The following is an 18826-nucleotide window of genomic DNA, read 5'->3' as shown; positions in this document are numbered from 1 at the left end:
CAAGGTGAGCCGGGCATGATGGCACACACCTGCAATCCCAGATATTCAGGAGGCTATGGCAGTAGGATTGTGACTTTGAGGCCAGTCTCAGCAACCTAGTGAGATACCGTGTCAAACTATAAAGGGCTGAGATGTACCTTGGTGGAAAAGCATTCCTGAGTTTAATCCCCAGTATTGAAAAATAAGTAATACATTATAAAAATAAATAGACAGGCCAAGGTCATACAATTAATAAATGGCAAGTGAATATTAAGACTCAAAGTCAGAGTCTTTCTAATAAACTCTGGCTGCCTCTCACTACACTTTAATAAACTCCTTTAAGTGTTTTGTTTGTTTTTTGGTGTGTGTGATACGGGGGATTGAACCCAGGGGTTACATCCCCAGCACTTTTTATGTTCTTGTTTGGATATAAGGGCTTACTAAGTATTTTATTTTGGATCTTCCAATTTTAGGTGTTTTTATTTTGGTGGGGGGTGGGCACACATTTCTAGGTGATGCTACATGTTTTTTTTCTGTTTTGATTTCATTTTTGTGTTAGGGATTGAACACAGGGCCTTGTGTGTGCTAAGCCCAAGCTTTAGTACTGAGAATTGTAGTTTTATATCCTATTTTTATGTCATATTCTCTTGCTCTGGCTCCCAAACAGCCACCAAGCCTGGCTAACTTACTCCTATCTATCTTCCATTCTGGAATATGAGCTCTATGAGAAGACTTTTTCCTTTCCGTTTCTTCGCTTTTTTAACATGCGGGATGGAACCCAGGCATTGCATACGCTAGGCCAGTGTTCTACCACGGCCACAGTCTCAATCCTGAGAGGGCCTTTTCTAATGATAGATGCTTTTCTAAAAAAGAGTTGCTGTATTCCTCATGTATAGGGTCAAATTTTTACTAAATGCACCAAACACACACAATAGAAATTACAGAAATGCAAAAAACATCGCCATCAAAGTCCATCAATTTTTTAACTTATTTACTTAATGTTCTTTTAGTTGTCCATGGACCTTTATCTATTTATATGTGGTGCTGAGAATTGAACCCAGTGCCTAACACATGCTAGGCAAATGCTTCAGCACTGAGCAACTCCAGCCCAAAGTCCATCATTTTAAAAGACCAGAAAGTGAGTGACTAGTTTATCTTCATACTTTCTTCTTTTATTTTTTGAAATTTTTTTGCAGTTGTATATGGATAGAATGCTTCTGTTTCTTTGTGGTGCTGAGGATTGAAGCCCGTGCCTCACACACGTGCAAGTGCTCTGCCCTGAGCTCCAGCCCCAGCCCATATTTTCATGTTTTCTATGTGATGCATTCTGAATAAAGAGTAGTTCTGCCAGGTGTGGTGGCACATGCCAGCAGTCCCAGATGAGGCAGGATGATCACAAGTTCAAGGCCAACCTCAGCAATTTAACCAGGCCCTAAGCAACTTAGGGAAACCCTAAGTCACAAAATAAAAAATAAGAAGGACTGGGGATGTAGCTCAGTGGTAAAGCACCCTTGGGTTCAATCCCTGCTGCCAAACAAACAAAAAGAGTAGTTCTAATCACAAATAAAATATATCTTAACTCTGTCTATTAAAATGTCTTACTGTATTTCCTTATCAGACATTAAAAAGCAAAAATTTTAAATAAGAATTAAAAGAAATAAACCTACTACAGTTATAACATGCCCCCCCATAATATATTAAACTAAGAAATCATTAACTAAAGGCTACCAACATTTTTTAAATTGCTGAAATGTGGGTATTAGTACTGCAAAGATGAAGGTGGTTTATACTTACACTTGGTCCTTGGGTTTCCTGCAGCCATTTAAGAATGTGGGTCAAAGAGAAAGTTTTAAAATAATTAAGTATACTTTTGCCTTAAAACATATGAACTTAGCAAAATAATTAAATGTGAACACAATTTAATTAAACCAAAATAACTGCTCTCTAGTTATCTCAGTAGGTTATATAGGAGTTCTCAGGTTTTTCAATACAGTTCTTTTACTGGCTTTTTTTTTTTTTGGTGGTGGTACTGGGGACTGAACCCAGGCGTGCTCAATCACTGAGCCACGGCTCCAGTCCTTTTTATTTCAAACAGGTTCTTGCTAACATGCTAATGCTGACCTCGAACTTGCAATCCTTCTGCCTCAGCTGCTTGAGTAGCTGGGATTACAGGTGTGTGACACTGGGCCTTGCCGTCTGTTTTTAATTTATACAATTTTACTGAGATACAATCTTACACCATATAATTTACCCATTTTAAAGCATATAAATTAATGTTTTCAGTGTACTCATTGGGGTGAAATATTTAACTTAAAGTAGTTAGTGACAATTTTTTACTTGTGAAATTATGTTTCTTGTAGAAATCCAGAAAATAAAGAATAGCATTTAGAAGAAAAACAACTTTATCTACAGCCAACTCCATTAGTATTTTTGTGGATTTCCTTCTAATATTTTCCATTATGCTCAGTTTTTTATTTTGGATTTTCTTTTTTTAGGTGCTTCTTTTATGGTGGGGGGACACACATTTCTAGGTGATTCTACATGGTTTTATTCTGTTTTGATTTGATTTTTGTGCTAGGGATTGAACCCAGGGCCTTGTGCATGCTAAGCCCAAGCTTTAGGACTGAGAATTGTAGTTTATATTCTATTTTTTCTATCATAAATATTTTTCACACATTATTGTAAAATTTAAAACGCAACAGCTAAAACTTACTGAATGCTTATTATTTGCCAATTACTATTCTAGACAGTGTTAAGTATTTAATACTCTGAATAACCTGAGTGTATTCCCATTTATCAATGAGAAAAGTGAGGTACTGAAATGTTAATAGATCCAGGTGACACAGGTAGTAAGTGATAGAGCAATAAAAACAACACCAATTGTATAAAATCTTAGTGTTATGAATCAGCTGCTCTCTACTGTGCAGTCTCTCTACTGTGCACATTTATTTCTAATGACCATTATAAATAAACCTATGTAAATATCTTTTTTCTGTCATTTTTTTCCCTAGTATTTTATTCTTAGAATCAAAGTTCTAAGAAACAAATTCTAAGAATCAAAATCACTCCAACAAGGGACATGAGATTTTTTTTCTTTTTTGTGGTGCTGGTCTGAACCAGGGTCTCACTTGTCCTAGATGAGTGCTCTACCACTGAGCCACACCCTCAGCCCAGATGTAGATGTTTTAAGGCTCTTAAAAAATATGGGAGAACTGCTTTCCTCAAGAGCTGAACTCCTATGCACAGTCACTAGTAAGCAGTGCCCATTTCACCCAGTCTCCCCAGTACTGTTTCATTTTTTAAAATCATTGGTAATTTTTGCTTTAACTTTATATTTCTCATATTACCAGCAGTGTTGAACATTTCTTTATATCTATGCATCAGTTTCATTTCTTCTTCTGATGTCATCTTGAAAATTAAGTTAAGAACTGTTCTAAACCTCAACTGATACTATAAATGCATTTAAAACATGAGTGTTTCCTTAATAGCAGTTAACTTATTCATATTAAAATCTGGCATACATATATCAAGAAATAGAAGTATAATTTATCGTTATTATAAAATAGAAGCATATCATAATGTTAGTTTTTTAAATGCATGGAATAATCTTTTATTCCTTTTCACTTTTGCTTACATATTTTCTGAACTCACTCAATTTAACTGGTTTGGAAAAGTTGGTTACTAACAATCATTCCTTTTGATAACTAAATACACAGATAGAGAAAACACTTCTCAGGCGTCAGAAGGATATAATATGGGTTTTCTAACAATAAAGAAGCCATCCGGGCTTCTTTAATCATTGGACGGGCCATCAGTGTTCGCCTCCTCCAGTAATGCTAGGAAAGAGAAGAGGACATGCGTTGAGAACACAGTACCCTCCCCACCTGCTAAGGAGACTACGCGAACAAAGCATCTAGGGATTTGAGGGTCATAGTGAGGTCTTACATGATCTCCTGTTCCAGCAAGGTGGATGCATACTGGTCTGTATTTGCTGTTCCACTCCTTAGGCACAATAAATTGGAACCTATTTAAAATGAAAAACAATGAAATACTCTTCAAGAGGTTTTCAATATAAACCTTCAGTTCTTAAAAAATTTTTATAACTAAATTACTAGGTAGAAGATATCATTTAGAATTTGACATTCAATTTGTAACTGACTAAACTAGTATGTCCCAAAGTTACAAAACAATTGTAAATTTACTTTGTTAGGATATTGAAATATTCAATACAATATAAATGCAGAATTTATTGTAATTATTCTTTACCTAGGTTAATACCACAACTTTATAATGCAGAATTAAACCGCATTATTAACTTATTTTGCGGAGACATCAACATATGATAGTCTTAAAATATTTGGACAGGTAATAGAGGTAACAGAGGTAATAGTGGCATATATCTGTAAATCCCAGTGATTTGAGATGCTGAGGCAGAGGATCGAAAGTTCCAGGCCAGCCTTGCCAACTTAGCAAGACCCTAATAATAGATAACTAGTGATACTGCTTCTTAATGTACAAAATGAAAAATAAAAGTGCTGGGGATGTGGCTTAGGGGTACAGTGCTCCTGGGTTTGATCTCCAATACCAGGGGCAGGATGGGAGATGAGGTCTTTAAGTATAGCTCTGCCTTTTTCTCTTTGCAAGAGAAACACTTGGCTATACAAGCTGTTGCTGTATCAATAAAATAGTTTTTTTAAAACTTTGTAGTACATGATAGGATCTTATTAGATTTAAAAATTTTTTTAGTTGTAGACGGACACAATACCTTTACTTATCTATTTTTATGTGGTGCTGAGGATTGAGCCAGTGCCTCACACGTTAGGCAGGTGCTCTGCCACTGAGCTACAACCCCAGCCCCTTATTTATTAAAATTTTGATACTGGAGGTAAATTCAATCCATGCCAGAAACAAACACAGTTTTCTGTTTGTCTTTCTCTTATTAATGTGTTTTTTTCCTATATGCTGTCTCTTATCTTATTGTTGTAAAATATACATAAGAAATCTACAATTTTTAATTACATAACTCAGTGGCATTAAGTACATTTGCATGGTTGTGCCACCATCACTATAATCCATCTTCAGGAATTTTTCATCTTCCTGAACTGATTTACTTTTCTTATTAAGAATTACTATCAAAGGTCAGGTATATAATCTTTGCTACTCGGGAGGCAGAGGTAGGAAGATCCCAAGTTTCAGATCATTCTCAGCAATTTAGTGAGACTCTGCTCAAAATAAAATAATTTAGAAAAGGGCTGGGGATGTAGCTCAGAAGCAGAGTGCTTCTGGGTTGGTATCATAATAAAATACTGTACTATGTCAGCTCAAGGTCTAACTTGGCTGCATCATCAAGCAACAGAAAACCTCAATTCTGAGCTTATCTGTTGGAATAGAAGAGGGAATATTACCAGTTATCTACTGTTAATAAATCATTGAATAGAACACGGATACATTTAAGGCTGGTTCGATGACGATTTTGTGCCAGTGGGAATGCTTACTTCTGAATCTCATAATCATAACTACAAAGGGTAACTAACACCTCTGCTTCACTGCACATACTTGGCACTGTCCTATTTTCTGATTTTTTTTTTTAAGTTTGGGTGGAAATGAAAACGTTTAAGAATTTCTTCATAGAGCTGGGCATGGTGGTGTATTCCTGGAGTCCCAGCACTCAGGGAGGCTAAGGCAGGAGGATTGCAAGTTTAAGACTAACCTGGGAAGCTTACAGGGACCATGTCTCAAAATTAAAACAACAACAAAAAAGTACTGTGGGTGTAGCCCGGTGATAGAACTCTTGCCTATCACGCGTGTGCAAGCCTCGGGGTTTGATCCCTAGTACCATACACATACACACACACGAACTTCCTTTTTCCAGTAGAAAGCTGTGATCTCAGCTATAGTTTGCGTGTGCTTTCCTTTTGTTCCATGGCAAAGCATGTAGTGATTTCATCACTGGAGAACAGCTTGAAATTAATAGGAATCTTTGGTCACAGTACTGACTGAACACTGACCTTATAGAGGCTCATTATCAGTCTGTCTGCTCAAATTACATCATCACCTCACAGTCTTTCCCAGTGTTTTATGATGAATAAAAGCACTTTTGGCACAGGTGTTTGAGCCGGGAATAGGCCAGATTTGGGCAGTGAGATTTGCTCTTTTGGTAATATAGAAAGTGGGACAGGCTGCAGTTAGATTCAATTGAGCATTTGATCTGGAGGCTGTACGGGCAGTGGTAGCTGTTTTGTCAGCTATCTGAGTAAAGAGAAGGACACATAGACACGGCACATAAAGCAGAAATGAGGATATCAAACAGGGAAGGTGAGGTACGGAAATTATGTCCTTGGACTTTTTTTTTTTTTTCAGTACCAGGGATTAAACCTAGGGGTGCTGTATCACTGAGCTACATCCCCAGTCCTTATAATCTTTTATTTTGAGACAGGGTCTTGCTAGGTTGCCCAAGCAGGCCTTGAACTTGCCATCCTCCTGTTTCAGCCTCCAGAGTAGCAGGATTTTCAGTTGTATGCCACAGTGCCCAGTCTGGACACATATAATATTCAATAAGATAAGGAGCTGAACATAAATTTACCGAATAAAGACTTGTATACTAAAGTGAGTTTAAAGGCTTCCAATCCAAAAATCAGAATAGCAGCCCAGAGGAGACACAGGAGATGGGTATGGCAGGGGCAGAAGCTATTTTGGTTTAATATGGTCACAAGAGACTCAAAACTGAGAGCTGGGAATGGATAGTGAGGCAGAAATCAAGGTAACTAAATAAAACACTTATTTACATATGGCATGGTGTTACCCTCAACCTGAAACTAGAGGACTGTCCTCTAAAAAAACTCAGCAATCTGCTTAGGGAAAACCCAGGCTCCTAGCATGGGCATTTGTGTCCCCAGATAAAATCTTCCTTACTCTGACACTGCGGGGGAGGGAGGCACCTCTTCTGCCTCTTTCCTACCTATTCAGAGTAACAATGAAGTCTGCCAGGTGACATACACCTCACAGGTACCACAAATCCAAAGTCAACACCACTATTCAGGAGAAATAAAACTTCACATGCAGCCAGGTGCTGTACTTTATTAATGCAGAAATGAATTTTCTTATTTTCAGCAGATGTCAATATATATGACAGTCCTAAAATAATAAGTAACTGGTGCAGTAGTGTGCACCTGGATTCCTGCTACACAGGAGGCTGAGAAAGGAGGTTCAAAAGTTTGAGGACAGCCTGGGCAATAGAACAAGATCCTCTTTAAAAAAAAAAAAAAGGTGGGGGGCAGCTAGAGATGAAGTTCAAAGGTTCAAAGGTGGAGTCCTCCTAGGTCCAGTCCTGGTACCCTCCAAAACAAAACAAAAAATCCACCTCACAATTTGAGGAAACCCAAGCCAAATATCTATATTAAACAGTTCAATTCTCCACTCCTAAGTATCAATCAACAACTAAGGGCCTCACATTTAAAGAAAAATGGGAGGGGTACAGATGGACAAACAGAACAACTGACGTTCAGTTCATAACAGAAATAATCAGGAAAAAAGGAAAAAAAAATTCTATTATGGTGATAGTTGCACCACTGGGTAAAGTCACTAAAGAAATTACTGAATTGTACACTTGAAATGGGTGGACTTCATAAATAAAATACGCCTCAATAAAATTGTTTAGCCAGGCACGGTGGCACATGACTGTAATTCCAGTACTTCAAGAGGCCGAGGCAGGAGGATCACAAGTTCTAGGCCAGCCTCAGCATCTTAGCAAGGCCCGTCTAGAAATTTTAAAATTTTAAAAAGGGCTGAGGATGTAGCTCAGTGGTAAGAACACTTGTCTAGCATGCTTGTGGTCCTGGAATCAATTTCTAATACTATAAAAAATAATTAGTACATATTAGAATACAAAGTCAGAGGACTCCAAAAAAGAAAAAAAGAATATTGTAAAGAATAATATGCTTTAAAAACCGATTATATGATTGAATAATGTAAATATTAGAGAAAGACATAATAACTGTTTTTTAAATAAAAGGAACGTTGGGCTGGGCAGATAGCTCAGCTGGTAGGGTGCTTGCCTTGCAAGCACAAGGCCCTGAGTTCGATCCCCAGTACCGCAAAATAAATAAATAAATAAATAAATAAATAAATGGAACGCTTTCATCTCATCAATTTCTGTTAGTCCTATCATCCTTTCAAGTCCCAGAGACTGATGACAGCCTTATACTCCCCCTGTGGATGCATTCTGCCATCACATTTCCTGTACTTCATGATATTCTAAATGCTATTGGTTTGTAACATTTTGATTAAATCTAAAGATAAAGCCTATTAAAAATTTTCATAAAACAGAACCCACAATAACATTTACATGATTCTTATTGAGCCAAATAGTTTTATGTTTTAAGTGAGATGATTCAGTAGACACTATTATTTTTCTTCTTTCACAGGTGATGAAACGAAGACAAAGAAAAGTTAAGTATCTTGTGCAAGATCTTATATCCAGAAAGCTGGAGCAGGAATTCAGATCTAGAAAGTCTGGATCCCAAGTCTGAGCTCCTAAACATTAAGCTATAGGCCTCTTGTGGTAACAGAATAAAGGTAAATTCTATAATCTTCAATAATTTAAAAGGAACAGAAATGTACAGAGGAAGAAGAGAGGCAGAGAGAAGTGAAGGAGCATTCATTTTCTTTTTCTTTTCTTTCTTTCTTTCTTTTTTTTTGGGGGGGGGAGTGCTGGGGATTGAACCCAGGGCTTTGTGCATGTGAAGCAAGCACTACCAACTGAGCTATAATCCCAGTCCCCTAATTTTCTTATTCTAAGTGACAAGAAAGAAAAAATTCTGTCAAAAATTAATGAATCAAAAAATAAAACATGGGCTGGGGTTGTGGCTCAGTGGTAGAGCACTTCTCTAGCATATGTGAGGCCCTGGGTTCGATCCTCAGCATTACATTAAAATAATAATAATAATATAAAGGTACTGTGTCCATCTACAACAAAAAATGAAAAAAAAAAAAAAAAAACATGCTGGGTGTGGTGGCACACATCTGTAATCTCAGCAACTCAGAAGGCTGAGGAGGACGATCACAAGTTTGAGGTCACAGGAGCTTAGTGAGGCCCTATTCAACTAGGCAAGACCCTATCTCAAAATAAAAAATAAAATATAAAAAAGGGCTGGGGATGTGGCTCAGTGGTTTAGTGCCCCTGTGTTCAATACCCAATACCCACCCCACCACCAAAAAAAAAAAAAAAAAAAAAAATTAAAGAAAAAAATTTGGCAAGTTTGAGAAGTGGGTTAAATACCTCATCAACCAAAACAGGTATGAATTCATACTCTGAAGCATTTCTAACTTGGGAACTAGAGAAAGTACCATACATTTCCAGAACTGTAGAGACAATACCAGAAAAACTGTCAAGTTTTAGTTTAAAGTTCTAACTGATCACCTCCAGAGGTTTCTAACATTATGAAATGCCATTCATCATCAATTCTGGTAATACGCTGTCAAGCCATATGTTTGATTCCAGGGTGAAATATCTTTTTCCACCTCTCAATTTTCACCTAAAGAATGTATTTCTTGCACATAGTATGTTTGGATCTTGTTTTCTGTTAGTCCACACTACCTTTTATTTGCAGTGTTTGGTTCATTTTTTAAAAAATATTTTTTAGTTGTAGATGGACACAATACCTTTATTTATCTATTTTTATGTGGTACTGAGGATCAAACCCAAGTGCTCTACCACTGAGCCACAACACCAGTTATTTTTTTAAATAAAGGGAAACCCTCTTATCTTCTTTTGCCCCTGCTCAATTTTTGTTAGTTCTATTAAATATAATCAATGACATGCTAGATTTCTATCTATCATCCTTTTTTATTTATTTTTTGATACCAGGGATTGAACCCAGGGGTGCTCAACCACTGAGCCAAGACCCAGTCTGATTTTTATTTTTTCTTTTGAGACAGGGTCTGTTAAGTTGCTTAGGGCCAAAGTTGCTGAAGCAGGCTTTGAACTTGCGATCCTCCTGCTTCAGTCTCCTGAGCCACTGGAATTACAGGCAGGCACCACTATGCCCAGCAGTCCTTCTCATTTTTTATTTTGAGGCAGGGTCTTGCTCAATTGCTGAGGTTGGCCTCAGACTTGTGATCTTCCCCTCTCAGCCTTCCCAGTACAGGGGAGTACAGGGATGCACCATTATGCTTGGCTTGTAAAATTATTTCTGATGTCTGACAATGAAAAATGAAATTCTATAAAACACAGAACTATTCCAGCAGGACTATTAATGTTTAACCAGATGATCATAGTTGCCTTTTCATGAAATTCAATTTTTGATAAAGTTTGAACACTAAATTATTTATATTTGCTCAAGTTAATGCTGTGCTTAAAAATATTAAGTTCATTTGGAATTTTGACACGAGTACATTTCCAATATGGGATATCCATAAGACACATACCAGTTCATAAGTTATTTCACATTACATAGTTAAATCCATAATCTAATGTGTGTGTGTGTGTATATATATATATATACAGTCACTACAGTTGGATCTAAACAGCCTTAATCCATTTAGTAAAGAAAAGGAATATTTGAGTTCCCTCATTTTAGTTTCCTGATGTATCTTTCATCTATCAGTAAAAGCAGAAACTCAGTACAAAAAAGAAAAAAAGAAAAGAGAATCATGAATAATGAACCAATTGACAAGAAGATGAAAGGGTTTCTCCTTGTGGATGTATGTACATAAGTTTAGCATAACATTATTAATACTTCCCTACATATATGGCAAAAAAAAAAAAAAAAAAAAAGCTAAGTAGGCAAAGAGATGTATACTAGGATGTTCACTGTTAAGGTGAAAATTCTTAACTCTCCATAAGTTTTGAGATTATTTCTAAGACTCAGTTGGAGGACACGATTTCCTTCTTTTATTTTATGTATTTTTGCAGTATCAGGGATCAAATCTAGGTCTCACACATGCTCAGCAGGTACTCTATCTTTGAGCTGCACCCCAGATACCCCCTTTCTTTGTTCTAAAATCTATATAATTTTCCAGATAAGGTGGAAAATTAAAATTCCATGCATATATGATTTTGTCAAAATGAATCAAGGATTATATATAACAGTAATGCACTAATAAAAGAAAAAGAACAGAAGAAAAAAAATTCACTTTTAAGTTTTACAATGTACAAGTACTTCCTTTAATAGGAAGAAAAAGGTTAAAGAACTTGGAATAACAGACTAGACAGACTGCATGGTTTTACAGCTCCTCCAGAGAGTTTGTAATTAGCAATCTGTGAATATAAATGGATATTGTAAGGTTTTTAATTCGTTGGTTGTATAATAGTTGAAACTTATCTTTTTTGGACCTTCTTTAGATCTTTAATTTGCTTTGTTGAAACTTTCATCACAGTAAGTGCAGAGATCAGTTCTAAAATTGTTTTAAATTGTAAATCATGTGAAACTAGGTCTTTATGTGGAAACATGGTTTTCCATTTTATGATTTACCAAATATTGCTTATTTAAAAGGGTAAGATATTTTATTTTCCCTCTGCATTGTTGATGATAACCCATTTCTTGTTTCTGGGAAGTGTTTATTTCTTTAAGATGTTTGTTTGCAATTCCAGTCATATGTGTGTGTGTGTGTGTGTGTGTGTGTGTGTGTGAAAATCAGTTGAGAAGAGATTATTCTATAATGGAAACCTTAAGCTTTCATGTGAGTGCAGTGGAATCCTGGGAAAAAAATTCCACTTCATTCCAATAAATTCAGAACCTACCAAATGAAACTAAAAGTATGAAGTAGCAGCAGAGCAATTTTTAACTCTTGTAGTCAGCTATTTTATTAACCCTAAGGTATTAACTTAAATTTTTTTTTTTTCTTTAAATAAAATGAAAGTGTCATGTAGTAGAAAGAACCAGAACTTTGGAATTAAACAGATCTGGGATTGAACTCTGGTTCCACTCATTATTGACCTAATGACCTTTGGTCAATTACTTAATCTCTGAACCAGGTTTTATAAAGTAGGAATAGTACTTATATCATAGGGTTATTAAAAGGAATAAAAATAAATAGAATGAAAATTATATTCAGAGAATACAAAAAACATTAAAAAAACGTGTAGCTCTTTAACCTAAAAACTTAAAGAATATAAAAGGAAAAGAAATTTTAGGTTTCTCTATACCATCAGTTCCTTCCCTGGAACTGGGTCCTCGTCTTGTACTTGTACTTGTACACTGTAAAACTTAAAAGTGAAATTTCTTTCTTCTGTTCTTTTTCTTTTATTAGTGCATTACTGTTATATATAATCCTTGATTCATTTTGACAAAATCATATACGCATGGAATTTAATTTACTCCATTTCAGTTCCTGGTGCCCCCAACCCCTGCCTTCCTTCTCCTCCTCCCTCATCCTATTCTACTTTCTCTACTCTACTGTTCTTTCTTTCATTCATTTTGTTTTTTTGATTCCTGCTTTACAGATAAACATAAAGGTGGAATTCACTGTGGTGTATTTATACATGCACATAGCATGATTTTGTTAGATTCATTCCACATTTTCTCCTCTTTCCTGTCCTCCCTCCCTCTCAATTTCCTCCTTCTACTCCACTGAACTTTACTATATCTTTATGATACCCTATCTCCACACTTTTTCTCCCTTATTTTGCTCTAGCATCCTCATATGTGAGAAAACATTTTACCCTTGATTTTTTCAGTTTGGCTTATTTCACCTACCATTATGTCCCATTCATTTATCAGCAAATGTCAAACACTCTTCTTTATGATTAAAACTCCATTGTGAATATACATCATAATTTCTTAATCCATTTATCTACTGACAGACATCTGACAAGGTTAAATAATTTGACTGTTGTGAACTGTGCTGCTATAAACATCAAAGTGGCAGTATTGCTCTAGTGTGCTCATTGTCATTCTTTTGGACAATGCTGATAAACACTGAGGAGTGGGACAGCTGAGTCACATGGTGGTTCCATTCCCAGTTAACTGTTTATTTAGGTGGCACTGGGGACTGAACCTAGGGCCTTGCACATGCTAGTCAAGCACACTACGATTGAGTTGCCTCCCTAGTCCTTCAATTCCTAGTTTTTTGAGGAATCTCTATACTGTTTTCCAGATTGGCTGCACTAATTTGCAGTCCCACCAACAATGTATGAATGTACCTTTTCCCCCATATCCTTGTATTTATTATTATTTGTATTCTTGACAATTGCCATTCTGAGAGGAATTCTTTTTTTTTTTTTAACTTTTTTTAGTTAGATGTTGATAGATCTTTATTTTATTCATTTATTTATATGTGGTGCTGAGGACTGAACCCAGTGTTTCACATATGCTAGGCAAGCGCTCTACCACTGAGCCACAACCCCAGCCCCAAGAGAGGAATTCTTAATGTAGTTTTGATTTGTGTTTCCCTAAATGCTGGAGATGTTGAACATTTTTTAATACATTTTTGGCCATTTGTTGTTTTTTCTTTTGAGAAGTGTCTGTGTAGTTATTTTGCCAATTTATTGATTGGGTTATTATTTATTTATTTATTTTTGGTGTTAAGCTTTTTGGGTTCTTTATATATTCTGGGTATTAAATCCCTATAGAGGAGTAGCTGGCAAAGATTTTTTTCTTTCTGTAGACTTGCTCTTCATGCTCTTGATTGTTTCTTTTGCTGTGAGGATTTTTTTATTTGATGCCATTCCACTTACTGATTCTTGGTTTTATTTCCTGAGCTTGTCTTGGTAAGGAAGACAGTGCCTAACCCAACATGATGGAATGCTGAGCATATGTTTTCTAGAAGAGATGCAAAGTTTCTGGTCTAATTTCTAAGTCTTTGAACCACTTTGATTTGACTTTTGCACAGCCAGAGAGAGAGAGGGATCTAGATTCATTCATCTACATGTGGATAGCCAGTTTTCCTAGCATCATTTGTTAAAAAGGCTGTCTTTTCTCCAACATATATTTTTGGCACATTTGTCAAGTATCAGATGACTAAGTACGTAGGTTTTTCTGTGTTTTCTATTCTATTCTATTCTATTGGTCTTCATGTCTACATTGATGCCAATACCATGCTGATTTTGTTATTACAGTTATGGAGTATAATTTGAGATCTGGTATTGTGATACATCCTGTATTCTTGCTCAGGACTGCTTTGGCTATTTCAGCTCTTATTCTTCCAAATGAATTTTAGTACTCTTTTTTTCTAGTTCTGTGAAGAATGTTATTGATATTTTGATGGGGATTGCATTGAATCTGTATAATGTTTTTGGTAATATGGCTATTTTGAGAATATTAATTTTGCCTATCCAAGAACATGGGATGTTTTTCCATCTTCTAAGGTCTTCAATTTCTATTTTATGTGTTCTCTAATTTTTATCTAGAGATCTTTCACCTCCTTGGTTAGATTAATTTTCAAAGTTTTTGTTTTGTTTTGTTTTGTTTATTTCTGAGAATATTATGAATGGAATGGTTTTTGGATTTTTTTCTTAGGATCACTACTGTAGTATAGGAAAGCCATTGATTTATGAATGTTGATCTTGTATCTTGCTACTTTGCTAAATTCACTTATTAGTTCTGGAAGTCTTCTGGTGGAATTTTTTGGATCTTCTAGATATAGGATCATGTCATCAGCAAACAGAAATAATTTGACTACTTCTTTTCCTATTTGTATTCCTTCAATTTCCTTCTCTTGCCTGATAGCTCTAGCTAGAGTTTCAAAAACTGTTGAATAGGAGTGGTAAGAATGGACATCCTTGTCTTGTTCCTGATTTTATAGGAAATGCTATCAGTTTTACTCCAATCACTATGATGCTGACTTTGGGTCTGTCATATGTAGGCTTTATAATGTTAAGGTAAATACCTTCTATCCCCAGTTTCCCTGGCTAAAACTGCAGTTCTTTAAAATCCAAACACTCCCCGCTCAGAATCGGAGCTGGCACATTAGTTTATAACCTTTGGAAACTTCTCTGTGTGACAGTGTGTGTATGCCTGTATAGGCACAAACATGGAACTATACAATCACTGTAGTAACTTCTTAAACTTAATATATTGTGACCACATTTCCAGGTCAGTAACAGTATCCACGCTATGGATAAATAGGGGACAAATAATCCCCTATTACTGAACATTAAGGGCAAGAACCCTTTTTTGCAACTATAAATGATGCTTTAATTAATATCCTTGTACATATACTACTTTAAGTTCTTATAAGAATTAAAACACCTTTTAAATTCAGTCTTTTAATAGTTTAGATCTGCCTTATTACTAAGTGATATTTTGAAATATAATGGTGTTGATATATTATAATTTTAATGAACATAAATAACTGGCTGGAGTTGTGGCTCAGTGGTAGAGCACTTGCCCAGCATGTGTGAGGTTTGATTCTCAGCATCACATATAAATAAATAAAATAAATGTCCATCAATATCTAAAAAAATTTTTTAAAAAAACTTACTAATTTTACTTTATAAAAATTCTTACCGTGCAATAACAGATTCAATTGGCATGATATTGGGCACGTAGTGGGCCATGGGGGAAACAAAGTGTCCATCTAGGATCTTACAGTCTGACTGTTCCTCCATCTGAAAGAAAAGAAAACCAAAGATGTGCACCAGTAGACTAAGATATCTATCTTATTCTATCATGTTTTTCTAATACAAAATTCTATTAAATTAAAAACTGTTTTCAGTGCTTACTCTGTTTCATTTTAGCCTCACTGTGCTCTATGAAGACATAGCTTCTAACTACACACATTTTTTTCCTTCTATATCCTTTACTATAGTCTAGTTAGGAAAATAAATAATAAATCACATTCAATGACAGGCAATAACTCAACATAAAATACTAGTCAAGAAAATTCAACAGCATTCAACAATATAAGAAGAATCATAAGAACTAAGTTTTTGAGCTGGATGCAGTAGCCTGAAATCCCAGCTACTCAGAAGGCTGAGGCAGGAAGATCAAAAGTTCAAGGTCAGTCTTGGCAACTCAGCAAGACCCTGTCTCAAAATGAAAAATAAAAATAAAAGGGCTGGGATGTAGCTCAGTGGCAGAGTGCCTCAGGTTCAATCCCACGTATGGCGAAAAACAAAGCAAGTCAGGTGTGGTGGTACACACCTGTAATCTTAGCAATTCAGGAGGCTGAGAAAGGAGAACTTCAAGTTCAAGGCCAGCCTCAGCAACTTAGCAAGGCCCTAAACAACTTAGTGAAACCCTATCTCACAATATAAAATGAAAAGGGCTGGGGATGTGGCCCAGCGATTAAGCACCTCTGGGTTAAATCCCCCGTACCAAAAAGAGAAAAGAAAAGTGAAAGAAGCCAGACACAGAAGACCACACATTATATGATTCCACTTATAAGAAAGGTCTTAACTAGGAGAATTCATAGTAACTGCCAGCAGGTAGGGGACAGGGGCAATGGGAAATGACAGCTCATGATTACACTGTTTTTTTCTGGGGCTAGAAAGATGTTTTGTGATTAATGAAAAGAGTGGTGGTTGCTAATAAATTTAAAAACATTCAATTGTACAGTTTGAAAGGATGGATTTTATAGTATGTGAATTGCATCTCAATTTTGAAAAACCACAGGGGGATCTGTAAGAACATATTCTGAAATCTTAATAGTAATTCCCTCTGGGAAGGGAAATAGAAGTAGATGGTAGAAAGGAACAGAGATTAAAGGAGACTTTTTGATATTATTTAGTATATTTAAAGCCTAAATCTATTTCTCCAATAGGAAAAAAGTAAAAAATAGAAATATTTAACAAAATTTGAGAGTCAGGGAGAAATGTTCTGATCCATAAGCTATGAGGGAATGGCAATGATATCAAGAAGAGGTTTGCGATTTAAAAATTTCGAATGTTTCCCCTGATAAGTGGATGATGATATATAATGGTGGTGGGGAGTGAGAGAAGAATGGAGGAACTTTAGATTATGTAGAAGGAAATGAGAGGGAGGTGAGTATGAAAAATTGTGGAACGAGACAGACATCATTACTCTATGTACATTCATAATTATACAAATGGGATGAATCTACATTGTGTACAACCATAGAAATGAAATGATGTACAATGAATCAAAATGCAGTCTGTAGGGCTGGGGATATGGCTCAGTTGGTAGAGTGCTTGCCTTGCAAGCTCAAGGCCCTGGGTTCAATCCCCAGCACTGCCAAAAAAAAAAAAAAAAAAAAAAAAAAACAGTCTGTAAAAAAATTTAAAAAAATTTTGTTCTCAGCAGTGGAAATCTTTTTTCTGCTGCTAGTGCTGGGGATTGAACATAGGGGAACTTTTCACCACTTAGCTTTTTAAATTTATTCTGAGATGGGGTACTAAATTGCTGAGGTTGGCTTCAAACTTGTGATTTTTTTGCCTTGGACTCCCGTGTCACTGGGATTAGCCACTGGCCATCACATCAACCACGGAAAACTTTTAAAAAAGAAAGAATTCTAAAGATATCCAGTATAGCAGGGGAGTGAGGGATGGGAAGTTCAGCCATTTGTATCCCTTTTCCAATATCGTCTCTGGTATCTAATACATAAATCTAGAAATATTTTCCAGAAAAACAGGTAGTCGCTTAAAAAAACTAAATGATTTCCAAAGCGACATTTTCCCTGTTGTATTTTTATAGTTACTCTGTAAATAACTCTCCATGTTGTGATTCTCCAACTAGATTACTCCCCTTTAATACTTACTATTCTTCTTTAATGTTGAATAATTTACCTTAATCCTCTTGAGCCTAAGGATACAAAATGAGACTCTGAAAGATTCAGCCTAAATACTTTTTTGTACTTAGGCAAGTATCAAATATATGCTTCCAAATACACATGACTATAGCTATTTAAAACATGTGGTAGGGTACAAATAGCATTCTTTAAATACTGAATATAAGTCTACTGCATTCATAACTACAGTTTATTATTATTCTACTCTAACATTACATCTATTATCTACATACAATTATGCTAAATCAGAATTTCTACAAATGTATTGCTTTCATTTAAATACCTTATCAATGTATACTGGATAATCACTTGAAACCAGATTCTGGCATCTTTCTCGATTTCCAATCATTTTTCTGAATTCGAAGAGTCTATTATAGGAAAGGAGACAAAAAGGAAAAAAAATGAGCAAATCCAGTTCATAAGCTATTTATTTTATTTTTTTGGTACCAGGGATTAAACCCAGGGGTGCTTAACCACTGAACCACCTCCCCTTTTTTATATTTTACTAGAGACAGGGTCTTGCTGAGTTGCTTAGGGCCTTGCTAAGTTGCTGAGGCTGGGTTTGAATTCCTGATCCTCTTGCCTCAGTCTCTAGAGTCGCTGGGGTAACAGGTGCAGTTCATAAACCATTTTGAAATTCATCTTTTTAATCACATAAGGAAAAGGATAAGTTTCCCCCCCAAACTGAACACTCTTCTCAAAAAAATTTAAAAAAAAGGAACAACAATGTTCAGAAAATAATTAATACATAAAGATTCAAAATGAAAGGCACCAATTTTGAAAATTAATTAATTCCAGATTTGCCCCTGAGCTACAATGAATTCCAGTTCTACAGCCATGGGTAGACTCAGGTCCCTAGGAAACTACATATAACTCTAATTGGCCTAATGAATTACTGAAGTTAGAAATCTAGCTTGTAGCTGGATGCAGGGCATGCCTATAATTCTAGTTATTCAGGAGCTTGAGGCAGGAAGATTTCTAGATTAAGGTTGGTCTGGATGACTTAGGTAGAGTCTGTCTCAAAATAAAAATAAAAAGGGCTGGTGTTGTTCTCCATTGGTTGAGTTCTTATGTAAGTAAGCACAAGGTCCTGGGTTAAATTATCAGCACTGCAAAAATAAGAATGAAAATAATATATATATGTATATATATATATATATAT

General features: G+C 35.7%; 1 protein-coding gene across 5 annotated transcripts in view; it reads right to left on the bottom strand.

Annotated features, from left to right (window-relative positions):
- Positions 1 to 18826, bottom strand: part of ABHD18 (abhydrolase domain containing 18) — a 36936-nt gene that overhangs the window by 12851 nt on the left and 5259 nt on the right. For 2 of the 5 annotated variants that reach the window (XM_079153692.1, XM_079153691.1), the window contains exons 3-4: positions 17948 to 18032; positions 15426 to 15526 (exon numbers count right to left, since the gene is read on the bottom strand). In XM_079153692.1, the coding sequence (XP_079009818.1) occupies positions 15426 to 15526; positions 17948 to 18032 (186 nt within the window). Of the gene's footprint in view, positions 1 to 1773; positions 3662 to 3708; positions 3816 to 3924; positions 4004 to 15425; positions 15527 to 17662; positions 17679 to 17947; positions 18039 to 18826 lie in introns of those variants that run through there. The other 3 variants (XM_079153695.1, XM_079153693.1, XM_079153694.1) reach the window with 3 other exon arrangements.

This window comes from Sciurus vulgaris (assembly GCF_902686455.1).
Source record: "Sciurus vulgaris genome assembly, chromosome: 9".
Classification (NCBI taxonomy): domain Eukaryota; kingdom Metazoa; phylum Chordata; class Mammalia; order Rodentia; family Sciuridae; genus Sciurus; species Sciurus vulgaris.
This window is presented reverse-complemented; position numbering and strand designations above follow the sequence as displayed.